General features: G+C 41.9%; 1 protein-coding gene across 9 annotated transcripts in view; it reads left to right on the plus strand.

Annotated features, from left to right (window-relative positions):
• The window catches only part of osbpl8 (oxysterol binding protein-like 8), a 122,355-nt gene that overhangs the window by 17,668 nt on the left and 90,562 nt on the right, over nt 1-14,125 (plus strand). For 7 of the 9 annotated variants that reach the window (XR_010966170.1, XM_067999287.1, XM_067999289.1 and 4 more), the window contains one exon: nt 12,733-12,870. Coding sequence is in view for 8 of the 9 variants with exons in the window: in XM_067999287.1 (XP_067855388.1) it covers nt 12,733-12,870 (138 nt within the window). In the remaining variant the exon portion in view is untranslated. Of the gene's footprint in view, nt 1-10,124; nt 10,144-11,523; nt 11,545-12,732; nt 12,871-14,125 lie in introns of those variants that run through there. The other 2 variants (XM_067999292.1, XM_067999293.1) reach the window with 2 other exon arrangements.

The following is a 14,125-nucleotide window of genomic DNA, read 5'->3' on the forward strand; positions in this document are numbered from 1 at the left end:
AGAACTGACAGAAGGAGCTGGAGATTGGAAGGCTGGAAACCATAGAAGCTTATTTGCAGTTCTCTGGCGCCCTCTTGAGTGCAAGCTGTAGATCTGTAGTTTAAAAAAAAGTTCTGAAAACTTTTTTTGCTGGCCGTGAAAGGTGCAGGAACCCCTTAAGCTGCAAACATTATCAATACATCTGTTGGGCAATATTAAGTATTAAAAGGACATTTTAAATATTTAGGTGCCCTGATTTAATTCAGAAGAGAAAATATTAATGATGCAAAATTTGTTACCTGTCAACCTTGAAAATGTTGGTTTAGGAATTTTCTTCTTGCAGTTTATAATTCACAAAATGCATCAAAATGATTAAAGTAGAGGTGGGGGAATCCCGCCTATAGATTAATTCTTGCCTTCAAATTATTCCTGCTGAAATAATGTTTATTGCACATTTCGCTTAATGATTGTACAAGAGGCATAATCAAACTTCCTGATCTAGGGTGTAACATTTAATATATAACTTGTCTGTTTATTTTGGGAATTGAGGAAAAACTTGTGATTATTGTTGTCACTAACCCTCCCAACAGTCAGGACAAGTTAACTTGTCTTGCTGCTCGCCAGCAGAGCCTACTGTGCATTTGATGTGGAAAAATGCATCAAAGATTGATCTGTGACCAATCTGGCTTTCGGATTGGTTGGAAAGAAAAAACTTTTCCAGCCTATTTTCAACCAATGAAAATAGTATTTATGAAGTTGCTACCACCATCAAAATTTATTGTGGGAGCTAGGAGGAGGAAGAAAGAAGGCAAGTTTTTATTGCTGATTTTTAAATTTGGAAATAAGCTAGGAAAGGGATGTCAAGTTTTGTGTTTTCTTTTAAAAAGGGTCAAATGGAAAATCGAGTAAAAAAGACTGGGTTTGGTGCGGAGGAAGGATGTGACGAGCAGTATTTAAGCATTCTCTCAAAAATCATTTTATATGCATATTTTAATAGTTCTTCGTTGATATTTCAGAAAAAAGCTATTGCTAACGTGCTGAGCACCTTTTTTTTCCATTATTGTAGCACTGGTAAAAAGGAAAAGGAGGTGGGGTGGCGTTATTAGTAAAGGATGAAATCAGAGCAATAGTGAGAGAGGATCTTGGCTCAGAAAATCAAGATGTAGAATCAGTCTGGGTGGAGTTAAGAAGCACCAAGGGGCAGAAAACACTGGTGGGAGTTGTCTATAGGCCTCCAAACAGTAGTGGTAATGTAGGGGATGGCATCAAACAGGAAGTTAGAGATGCATGGATGTTAGGGAACTTGGGGAAATAAATAGTGATGTTTTGAGGAGTGTACATATTACAGAGAGGGAGGTGCTGGAAATCTTAACGCGCATCAAGGTAGCTAAATCTCCGGGACCTGATGAAATGTATCCCAGGACGTTATGGGAGGTTAGGGAGGAAATTGCGGGTCCCCTAGCAGAGATATTTGAATCGTCGACAGCTACAGGTGAGGTACCTGAAGATTGGAGGGTAGCAAATGTTGTGCCTTTGTTTAAGAAGGGCGGCAGGGAAAAGCCTGGGAACTACAGACCGGTGAGCCTGACATCTGTAGTGGATAAGTTGTTAGAGGGTATTCTGAGAGACAGGATATACGGGCATTTGGAGAGGCAGGGACTGATTAGGAACAGTCAGCATGGTTTTGTGAGAGGAAAATCATGTCTCACGAATTTGATTGAGTTTTTTGAAGGGGTAACCAAAAAGATAGATGAGGGCTGTGCAGTAGACGTGGTCTACATGGATTTTAGCAAAGCCTTTGACGAGGTACCGCATGGTAGGTTGTTACATAAGGTTAGATCTCACGGGATCCAAGGTGAGGTAGCCAATTGGATACAAAATTGGATTGACGGCAGAAGACAGAGGGTGGTTGTAGAGGGTTGTTTTTCAAACTGGAGGCCCGTGACCAGCGGTGTGCCTCAGGGATCGGTGCTGGGTTTGCTGTTATTTGTTATTTATATTAATGATTTGGATGAGAATTTAGGAGGCATGGTTAGTAAGTTTGCAGATGACACCAAGATTGGTGGCATTGTGGACAGTGAAGAAGGTTATCTAGGATTGCAACGGGATCTTGATAAATTGGGCCAGTGGGCCGATGAATGGCAGATGGAGTTTAATTTAGATAAATGTGAGGTGATGCATTTTGGTAGATCGAATCGGGCCAGGACCTACTCCGTTAATGGTAGAGCGTTGGGGAGAGCTATAGAGCAAAGAGATCTAGGAGTACAGGTTCATAGCTCCTTGAAAGTGGAGTCACAGGTGGATAGGGTGGTGAAGAAGGCATTCAGCATGCTTGGTTTCATTGGTCAGAACATTGAATACAGGAGTTGGGATGTCTTGTTGAAGTTGTACAAGACATTAGTAAGGCCACACTTGGAATACTGTGTACAGTTCTGGTCACCCTATTATAGAAAGGATATTATTAAACTAGAAAGAGTGCAGAAAAGATTTACTAGGATGCTACCGGGACTTGATGGTTTGACTTATAGGGAGAGGTTAGACAGACTGGGACTTTTTTCCCTGGAGAGTTGGAGGTTAAGGGGTGATCTTAGAAGTCTATAAAATAATGAGGGGCATAGATAAGGTTGATAGTCAAAATCTTTTCCCAAAGGTAGGGGAGTCTATAACGAGGGGACATAGATTTAAGGTGAGAGGGGAGAGATACAAAAGGGTCCAGAGGGGCAATTTTTTCACTCAAAGGGTGGTGAGTGTATGGAACGAGCTGCCAGAGGCAGTAGTAGAGGCGGGTACAATTTTGTCTTTTAAAAAGCATTTGGACAGTTACATGGGTAAGATGGGTAGAGGGGGATATGGGCCAAATGCAGGCAACTGGGACTAGCTTAGTGGTATAAACTGGGCGACATGGACATGTTGGGCCGAAGGGCCTGTTTCCATGTTTTAACTTCTATGACTCTATGTAACAAGGGTACTACAGTAATCGTGGGTGACTTTAATCTACATATAGACTGGCCAAACCAAATTAGCAATAATACTGTGGAGGATGAATTCCTGGAGTGTGTATGAGCTTGCTTTTTAGACCAGTACGTTGAGCCAACTAGAGAACAGACTATCCTAGATTGGGTATTGTGCAATGAGAAGGGGTTAATTAATAATCTTGTTGTGCGGGATCCTTTAGGGAAGAGTGACTATAACATGATAGAATTCTTCATTAAGATGGAAAGTGAAGTAGTCCAATCCGAAACTAGGGTCCTAAATCTAAACAAAGGAAACTACGAAGGTATAAGGAGTGAGTTGGCTATGATAGATTGGGGAGCTTCATTAAAAGGCATGACGGTGGATGTACAATGGCTAACATTTAAGGAACGAATGCATGAATTGCAACAGTTATACATTCCTTTTTGGCACAAAAACACAAAAGGAAAAACGGCCCAAACATGGCCAATAAAAGAAATTAAGGATAGTATTAGATCCAAAGAGAAGTCACACAAAGTTGCCAGAAAAAGTAGCGAGCCTGAGGATTGGAAGCAGTTTAGAATTCAGCAAAAAAGGACCAAGAGATTGATTAAGAGGGGAAAAATAGAGTGAGAGTAAACTTGCAAGGAACATAAAAGCGGATTGTAAAAGCTTCTACAAGTATGTAAAAAGAAAAAGATTAGTGAAGACAAATGTAGATCCCTTATAGTCAGAAACAGGAGAATTTATAATGGGGAACAAGGAAATGGCAGAGCAATTAAACAAATACTTTGGTCCTATCTTCACGGAAGAGGACACAAATAACTTCCCAGAAATGCTAGGGAACCAAGGGTGCAATGAGAAGGAGGAATTGAAGGAAATTAGTATTAGTTTAAAAAAAAATAGTGCTGGATAAATTCATGGGACTGAAAGCCGATAAATCCCCAGGGCCTGATAATCTGCATCCCAGAGTACTAAAAGAGGTAGCCATGGAAATAGTGGATGCATTGGTTGTCATCTTCCAAAATTCTATAGATTATGGAACAGTTCCTGCAGACTGGAGGGGGCAAATGTAACCCCACTATTTAAAAAAGGAGGGAGAGAGAAAACAGGGAACTACAGACCGCTTAAATTAACATCAGTAGTTGGGAAAATGCTGGAGTCTATTATAAAGAAAGTGATAACAGGACGCTTAGAAAATATCAACGGGATTAGACAAAGCCAACATGGATTTATGAAAGGGAAATCGTGTTTGACAAACCTACTGGAGTTTTTTTTGAGGATGTAACTGGTAGAATAGGTCAGGGAGAACCAGTGGATGTGGTTTATTTGGATTTTCAGAAGGCATTTGATAAAGTCCCACATAAGAGGTTAGTGTGCAAAATTAAAGCACATGGGATTGGGGGTAATATACTGGCATGGATTGAAAATTGGTTAACAGACAGGAAACGGAGAGTAGTAATAAATGGGTCTTTTTCCGGGTGGCAGGTGGTGACTAGTGGGGTACCGCAGGGATCAGTGCTTGGGCCCCAACTTCATAATATATATCAATGATTTGGATGAGGGAACCAAATGTAATATTTCCAAGTTTGCTGATGACTCAAAACTCGGTGAGATTGTGAGTTGTGAGGAGGATGCAAAGAGGCTTCAAGGCGATTTAGACAAGTTGAGTGAGTGGGCAAATACATGGCAGATGCAGTATAATGTGGATAAATGTGAAGTTATCCACTTGGGAAGGAGAAACAGAAAGGCAGACTATTATTTAAATGGTGATAGATTGGGACCTGAGTGTCCTTGTACACCAGTCACTGAAAGCAAACATGTAGGTGCAGCAAGCAGTTAAGAAGGCAAATGGTATGTTGGCCTTCATTGCAAGAGGATTTGAGTACAGGAGCACGGAAGTCTTACTGCAGTTATACAGGACCTTGGTGAGACCACACCTGGAGTATTGTGTGCAGTTTTGGTCTCCTTACTTAAGAAAGGATATAGTTGCCATAGAGGGAGTGCAGCGAAGGTTCACCAGACTAATTCCTGGGATGGCAGGACTTTCGTATGAGGTGAGATTGGGCCGACTCGGCCTGTATTCACTCGAGTTTAGAAGAATGAGAGGTGATCTCATTGAAACGTATAAAATTCTGTCAGACTGGATGCAGGGGGGATGTTTCCCCTGGCTGGGGGGTTGAGAACAAGGGGTCACAGTCTCAGGATACGGGGTAGGCCATTTAGGACTGAGATGAGGAGAAATTTCTTCACTAAGGGTGGTGAACCTGTGGAATTCACCACCACAGAAGGCTGTGGAGGCCAAGTCACTGAATATATTTAAGAAGGAGCAAGATAGATTTCTAGACACAAAAGGCATCATGGGGTATGGGGAGAGAGCAGGAATATAGTATTGAGATAGAGGATCAGCCATGATCATATTGAATGGCGGAGCAGGCTCAAAGGACCGAATGGCCTATTGCTGCTCCTATTTTCTATGTTTCTTTGTTCTACTTGGAACAGGGAAGGTTGAGAGGAGATTTGATAGAGGTATTCAAAATCATGAAGGGTCTAGACAGGGTAGATGGAGAGAAACTGTTCCCATTGGCGGAAGGGTCAAGAACCAGAGGGCGTAGATTTAAGGTGATTGGCAAAAGGACCAAAGGTGAGATGGGGAAAAAAATTTTTACGCAATGAGTGGTTGGGATCTGGAATGCACTGCTCGAGGGAGTGGTGGAAGCAGATTCGATCATGGCCTTCAAAAGGGAACTGGATAAGTACTTGAAAGGAAAAAATGTGCAGGGCAACGGGGATAGGGCGGGGGAGTGGGACTAGCTGGATTGCTCATGCGTAGAGACGGCACAGACTTGATGGGCCGAAGGGCCTCCTTCCGTGCTGTAACCTTTCTATGATTGGTGTTTGTTTCAGCATTACAGTACAAAAACTGAAAACTCAAAAATGGTTGCCCAGTGTGTTTGCAATTTCCCTGGACCCGCTCGGCGACATGTGGGATAATTCTCCAGTCCGAGCCTGGTTATCATGAACACGGATTGCGCTTGCTTCTGTCTCCCATAATACCTGTTGGGGGAGGTGGAAGAAAATGCAAAATGTAATGAAACCACCCAGCAACTCTCCACCATGTCTTTTTAAACAAAAATGTTAAGTAGAAATGATTACAAGGCAGAGATCTCATTTTAGGATTTAGGTGATGTTTATGGACAGCTAAAATTTAGCTCTTGTGATGGGCACCCATATGACACAATCGCCTTTTAATCATTTCATGGGTATTCATTATTCTGTATTTGTTCTAAACTGGTCTATTCAACATCATCTTTTGGATTAGTTTGAAGTTTCAAGATATTTTTAAAAATGAGAGAAATTGAGGTCAGAGTACCTGAATGTTAGTGCCAGTCAGCACAGATAAATGTCATTATTTGCCCTTTTTATGTATTTTTTTAAACACACCTTGCTACAAAATTCTTCCAAGGAGTTGGTAGATTGAAATTGAAGCAGTTGGAAAACATCAATAATTAATAAATAATCGAGCATATGTTCTTCAAACAAAATTGAAATCACACATGCACCTCTTATGATTTCAAAATGGAACAGAGCATTTATATTTTGTTTTAGACTTTATTGAAAAAAAAATTAAAATTACAAGGTTAAAATGTGACTCACCATAATGTGCTTCTGGAAACAAGCTGAATAAAATCAGTGAGCTGTTCAGTCAACCTGTTTGGTTGTGTAAAAAGTATAAAATTGTCCTGCAAAAGTATTAAATTTTGAAGCAGATAGTGAGTCTGGTGTGCTGAATCAGAAATGCTATTTTTGAGGAGTCTGCTTGATGTGAATTTGTCTTGGAAGTCACTTTGAGCAAGACAGCCTTTTTTTATTGTTTAGAAACTAAGTCTGTAAGGTAAGAATCGTTCTGTGGGTGTGTTGGAATACTGAAAGGCAACCAAGAAAATGGAGTTGAAGGAAGAGGAAGACAAAATAACGAATAGATCAAAATAGTACTATAATAGAAGTACAATTGTGCCAGCGGTTAAGAGAAATGTAACATGATTGAAAGGCTAAGAGAAGTGAAGTGTATATGTCTATGTACTTATCGAGAGGAAGGATGAAGTGTGATAGGAATTATGATGTGCACAAGAAGACTTGTAATAAATATATATAGTGTGTCTATATAATTCAGTAGTGCTTTGTTTAAAAAAAATTGTTAAAGCTAAATTAAACCAATAAGGCCCAAATAATGCAAACTTGAGTGTTTCTGGAGCACATGGAGGCCCTCTTATCAAAACAAAGTGCCTTTTTTGCTCAATTCTGAAACAAATGAAAGCTGAATTAATACGCAGGTTTGAGTTGGGAAAACAACCTTGCATACTAAATCCATGTTTTCTGATATACATTGTATGTTTTAGAATGGACAGAAAAGTTTAACAGTACAGTTTGCAAAACAGTGGCAGATGGCATTGGCTTTCATGAAACTGAGACGTTTACTTGTTTATTTTTCCTTGCATCACTGTGGGGGGAAAAACAAAACTTGACATTTTCATAAGCTCCCAATGGTTGCATTGGTTGAAGTAGTGAGTGGCTCAACTGGACTGACCACGAATCCCTAGTTTTAATTGAGAAGTGGTGACGCAGGTTAATAAGGCCATAAAAAAGGCAAATGAAGCATGAATTCATTTCTAGAGGGATAGAATTGAAAAGCAGAGAAGTGATGTTAAACTTCTTTTATTCGTTCATGGGATGTGGGCGTCGCTGGCGAGGCCGGCATTTATTGCCTATCCCTAATTGCCCTTGAGAAGGTGGTGGTGAGCCGCCGCCTTGAACCGCTGCAGTCCGTGTGGTGACTGTTCTCCCACGGTGCTGTTAGGAAGGGAGTTCCAGGATTTTGACCCAGCGACGATGAAGGAACGGCGCTATATTTCCAAGTTGGGATGGTGTGTGACTTGGAGGGGAACGTGCAGGTGGTGTTGTTCCCATGTGCCTGCTGCTCGTGTCCTTCTAGGTGGTAGGGGTCGTGGGTTTGGGAGGTGCTGTCAAAGAAGCCTTGGCAAGTTGCTGCAGTGCATCCTGTGGATGGTACACACTGCAGCCACTGTGCGCCGGTGGTGAAGGGAGTGAATGTTTAGGGTGGTGGATGGGGTGCCAATCAAGCGGGCTGCTTTATCTTGGATGGTGTCGAGCTTCTTGAGTGTTGTTGGAGCTGCACTCACCCAAGCAAGTGGCGAGTATTCCATCACACTCCTGACTTGTGCCTTGTAGATGGTGGAAAGGCTTTGGGGAGTCAGGAGGTGAGTCACTAGCCACAGAATACCCAGCCTCTGACCTGCTCTCGTAGCCACAATATGGCTGGTCCAGTTAAGTTTCTGGTCAATGGTGACCCCCAGGATGTTAATGGTGGGGAAATTCGGCAATGGTAATGCCGTTGAATGTCAAGGGGAGGTGGTTAGACTCTCTTGTTGGAGATGGTCATTGCCTGGCACTTATCTGGCGCGAATGTTACTTGCCACTTATGAGCCCAAGCCTGGATGTTGTCCAGGTCTTGCGTGCGGGCACAGACTGCTTCATTATTTGAGGGGTTGCGAATGGAACTGTACACTGTGCAATCATCAGCGAACATCCCCATTTCTGACCTTATGATGGAGGGAAGGTCATTGATGAAGCAGCTGAAGATGGTTGGGCCCAGGACACTGCCTTGAGGAACTCCTGCAGCAATGTCCTGGGGCTGAGATGACTGGCCTCCAACAACCACTACCATCTTCCTTTGTGCTAGGTATGACTCCAGCCACTGAAGAGTTTTCCCCCTGATTCCCATTGACTTCAATTTTACTAGGGCTCCTTGGTGCCACACTCGATCAAATGCTGCCTTGATGTCAAGGGCAGTCACTGTCACCTCACCTCTGGAATTCAGCTCTTTTGTCCATGTTTGGACCAAGGCTGTAATGAGGCCTGGAGCCGAGTGGTCCTGGCGGAACCCAAACTGAGCATCAGTGAGCAGGTTATTGGTGAGTAAGTGCCGCTTGATAGCACTGTCGACGACACCTTTCATATAGAACCTTGGTTAGACCACACTTGGAGTATTGTGCACAATTCTGGTCTCCATATTATAGAAAGGATATTGAGGCACTGGAGAAGGTGCAAAAAAGATTCACAAGAATGATACCAGACCTGAGAGGATATCCTTATCGGGAAAGGCTGAACAGGCTGGGACTTTTTTTTTTCTCTAGAAAAGTGAAGGCTGCGGATTGACCTAGTACAGGCCTTTATAAATAATGAGAGGGTTTGACAGGGTGGGCGTAGAGAGAATGTTTCCACTTTTGGGAGAGTCCAAAACTAGAGGTCATAAATATAAAATAGCCGCGAATAAATCCAATAGGGAATTCAGGCGCAACAACTTAACCCAAAGAGTGGTAAGAATGTGGAACGCACTCCAACAAGGAGTAGTTGAGGCAAATAGCAGAGATGCATTTAAGGGGAAGCTGGATAAGCACATGAGGGATATCCCGATTGGGTTCGATGAGGGAGGAGGCTCGTGTGGAGCATAAACACCAGTATAGACTGGTTGGGCCAAATGTCTTGTTTCTGTGCTGTAGTTTCGATGTAGCTCAATGTAATCTCCTAACTGCTTAGTTACCTGGTCTCAGCCACTGCAGTGGTAGGGAGCGGTAATTGGCTTCGGCTCCTCCAGATTAGCAAAAAGGGGCAAGGCTATGATTCCCCCACCTAATCACGATTGAGGGATCCGTGCTGGAAAGTGTGCATGTGTCCATGTGATGAGGACATGTTCAAGTTTCCACTTCCCTTGCCAGCCATTCTTGTGGTCTTTCATTGCAGTTCTTCGTTCAATATTGACATGTGCCAAATTTCAATATTAATGCAATCAAGCTAGTTTTGTGCTGTAGGCCCACACCTACTAGGGACTGGGTTAAGACCACCGACATTCATGTTGTCTATAAAACCCTTAAAGCTGGCAGGCAGAGCAAACTGATCCCATCACTGTGCACTTGATATGAAGCCTGATATCAGGGGTTGTTGGGAATGTGAAATTTATAATATAGACACAAGCTGCAGCCCTGTGCCTATATTCCAAAGATGAATTCTTGGACACTGAGTCATTTAACCTTCAAACACTTGCCGTTTATTGAAGGTTAAATGTTACATACTCACAACCAACACCGAGATTACAAAAGATGTTTTGCCACAGAAGACGCAGGCATTAGTCAGGTGAGCTCGACCCTTCATCTCCCAAACTATGGCTATGATTTCACCCCATTTACGCTGTTTCTAGCTGCATTACTCCAGAGGCAACTGCATTCCATAACCTTTTACCCACTTTCGGTACCAGTCCCTTTCGTCCTAGGCCTGCTAAATATGTTTGGGTTAGCAAGGCGTAAAAAGAGCACTGAGTCTCCAGTTGTTGTGATAAACCAAATCTAACTGTAAACGTATGCCAGCTGGCCTCAGAGAATGCTGTTGTAACCTCCTGTGCAGATACATTGTCAGCCCTTTTCTGCAGTATTTCAAATTTAGGGTTTTTAAAAATACAGAAATAATCTAAAAATGGAATATAGAATATAAATATTTTGTGTAAAATGGATTTCTAAACTATTTCTCAATCTTAATCTCTAACCGGATGAAGCAACACTGCTTTCTCCACCATGCAGTCTCTTATGCTGAAGTGGTTCTGAATCTATAAACAATGAAGTTGAATTGCCATCTTGAATACCTTTACAAGTGTATTTTTTTAGTACAGGGGGGAAGCTGGGCAGTGCAGTATGTGAGCATATTTGCCTTTGGGGCCTGGGTTCGAATCCCACTCAGACTGTTGAACGAAATGTTCTCGCTGCACTGGTGTAAGGATTTTTTATGAATTTAGGCAGTACGTTCCAGTTTGTAAGAACATAAGACCACCGACATTCCTAATGGATGCACAGCCTTTGCACAGGACTGAGCATAATTTGATACAAAATTAGCAATTTGAGTGGCCACAGGGATGGCTTGGATGAGAAATGGAAATACCCGGGTTAGAGAGGGGCAGAGAGCTGATTCCTGACCTAAGAAAGTGTTTCATTCTTTGCTTTGCAAATAAAAGATCACCAAAAAAAATTAAATGCCAAACTTTATACTTTTTTTTAATAAAGTGTACTAACTGCACTGTACCAAAGTATGGCATATTGATGGATGGCTGAAATTATTTTAAAAACTTGAAAGACAAAGTTTGAACCCTTGGTCAATGTTGCTTTGATGCGGTTCACTGACATTAACCATACATAAGAGAAAAATGGGACTACAGGACTGGCAAAAATACCATTGTGATCTTTTTAGCAGGTCCAAAGTGTTAACTTGGCTCAGTTGATAGCACACTAGGTCAGAAGGTTTCATTCAAGTCCCGCTCCAGGAGTCAAGCGCAAAGTCTAGGCAGACACTTCAGTTCAGTACTGAAGGTGTGCTGCTGCAATATCAGGTGCTGTCCATTGGATGAGATGTTTAACTGTGGCCCCATCTGCCTCTTCCAGTGATTCAGATGAAAGTTAAAGATCCTGGGACTTCAAAGAAGAGCAGGGAGATCACGTGTCCTCGTCAAAATTCTTCACTCAAGCAACACCACCAAAAATAGATTAACTGGTCATTGATCGTATTGCTACTTGCTGTGCAAAATGTCTGCCACATTTGTCTACATAGTGACAGTGAATGTACTTAAAAACAATTCATTGCATGTGAAGCACTTTGGAATGTCTGAGAAGTGATGTGCTACATAAATGAAAGTTCTTTATTTCTTAAAAATACTATCCTACTTTCTCTCCTTTGTGGTTATGTCAAACTATTTATGAAGGCTTGCTTTACCTATCACCCTTAGAATCTTGAAGCTTCATTATGTCTCCAGAGCCACCATTTCTCCAAGTGTAAATGTTTCGCGATTCCTTAGTTTCTCAAAAGCTCAAACACCATCTTGTGTATCTGTTTAGCTAGCCTCCTCTCTACCCTCTATAAAACCAGGATGTATCTGCTGTAGTACGTTGACCAGAACTGTGTGCAACACTCCAGGTGGACCTCAACCTGAATGAATTCAAAGTTTAAGATGTGGTCTTGATCCAAAATCTTACTATACAAAAAAAAATACAACTTCACCATTACTGTATCTTAGTTAGCATTTATATGTAAACCATTTTTAGAAGAAAATAACCAACCCAATAGAAATTTATATAGTCAGGGAAATATAAACACTGCATGAGGCCGCAACACTGCATGTAATGTCCTGAACTTTCCATGTAAGTTCTGATGTTGATCTGGCTTACAGCAACTGGTTAATCTATGTAGTGGATATATATGTCCATGTGATGGAGGATAATGCATTTGTAGCCAGTACTGCGTTGATCAGATTTATTTCAATACTGTTAAACTCATTGATTAGAATTATCTGTGAATAAATTAGGCATTTTGCACTCATAAAATGCCACATGCATCTTTCAACAGTGCATGAAAAAAATAAACTATTAAATTGTGCACAAGTATTCTTCCTGCACAGTAGCAATATGCAATATGATCTATCCTCTTGGTAGTTGGTCATGTGATAGTAGGCTGAGCAATAATTAGTTTTAGTTGTGTTGTATATTTGGTGGTTCCAGTATAGTTCATGGCCTCTGTATTCATCTTTGTTCATGTTTTGTTTGCTTAATATCGAAGTACAGTAAATGGTATTTGTTTCGAAATAGATGCCTCGCTGAAACTTTCCTGTGTTTCTCTTGAAAGTTTTATCTGTAAATGGAAAACAAACGAGGTTGCTAACTGAATAATTTTTTTTGTCCTTGATAGCTGCATTAACAAACAGTGATGAACCTCAGCCAGTGACTCCAGGAAAAATGAGCCTGCGCCAGGGAAGGGAAGCATTACATCCTCAAAGCAAAGAGTTGGTCCATTCATCGCTCAGCCCAGGAATCGGCAGCAACCATGGTAAGACTGGTTGTAAATTTATGTAATTTGATAGTTGTCTGATCAATAGTCATGCTAACATCCCTATTAAGCTTCCTACCAAATTGTGTTGCTTACAAATGAAGGATATCCAAGCAAACCAATTCTGCCTAGTTGTACTTATAATGGTTGCCATTATTGAGTTCACCATTTTAATTGATTTATGATGCATATGATGCAACACTGTTGAATGGTACATATGCCTTTCTGTGGATGCTCAGTCGTTGCGTATTCAAGATTGAGATCGATAGATTTTTGAACACTAAGGGAATCGAGGGATTTGGGGCTAGGGCGGGAAAGTGGAGTTGAGGTCGAAGATCAGCCATAATCTTCTTGAATGGTGGAGCAGGCTTGAGGGGCCGTATGGCATACTCCTGCTCCTATTTCTTATGTGCTTATTAGTTGATCTCCAATGGGATTTATCACTGGGCAAGAGGATGGTGGGGGGGTGTGCGCGTGGGAGGAGATTTAAAAAAAAATAGCACATCTTTGTCTTTTTCAGCGTGTCTGTTCTCATTGCTGTCTGTCCTATTTTACCTTATAAGCAGCTTTGAAATGATGTACTCTCCTTCAAAATGTCTTTGTGTAAAAATATGATTTGCTCTGTGAAACTTGGCTGCCACGTTGTCCTACTTTAAAAAGCACTTCATTGTTGTAGGGTATTTCTACCCCTTTGCCAATGATCGATGTACCATATTGGAATTACAATCATGTTTTGTTAAGCCGAATACAAGGATCAGCACTACGTGCGCTTAAGCAGTAGTTATTAGTACAGAACACGAGCTGTATCGCCTGTTGTATGCTGGGTAGAGATCTTGCCCACTTCGCACAGGAGTCTTGACGGTTCACTCCATCTGGGGTCTCCTCCATCCCTATTTGTCGTAGGCCGCTGGCCGTACCCCGCCAGGGGTTTCCTCTATTCGTAGGCCCCTGGCCTGTTCAGATCCAGATCCTCTCCTCAGGGCTGCCTGGTTTTGTTCCAGGTTCAGCCCGTACTCTTGTCCTGTGCAACCTAACTCTCGCAATGGGTCTCCCTTTCATGCTACTTTTGAGGCCGGGCACGGGACTGGTACTGTCACACCCTAATGGGGTCTTCCCAAAGGACGAGGTAACCAGTAAGATGTCGTGTATCCTCCTCACAAAGGAATAAGAGTCAGCCTACTCATTATCTCTTCCTTTTGTGAGCAGAAAATGATTGAGTAGCCCTCAAGATGCCATACCCCTTTGGTCGACCAAT

The sequence above is a fragment of the Heptranchias perlo genome, chromosome 18 (assembly GCF_035084215.1).
Source record: "Heptranchias perlo isolate sHepPer1 chromosome 18, sHepPer1.hap1, whole genome shotgun sequence".
NCBI classification, from domain to species: Eukaryota; Metazoa; Chordata; class Chondrichthyes; order Hexanchiformes; family Hexanchidae; genus Heptranchias; species Heptranchias perlo.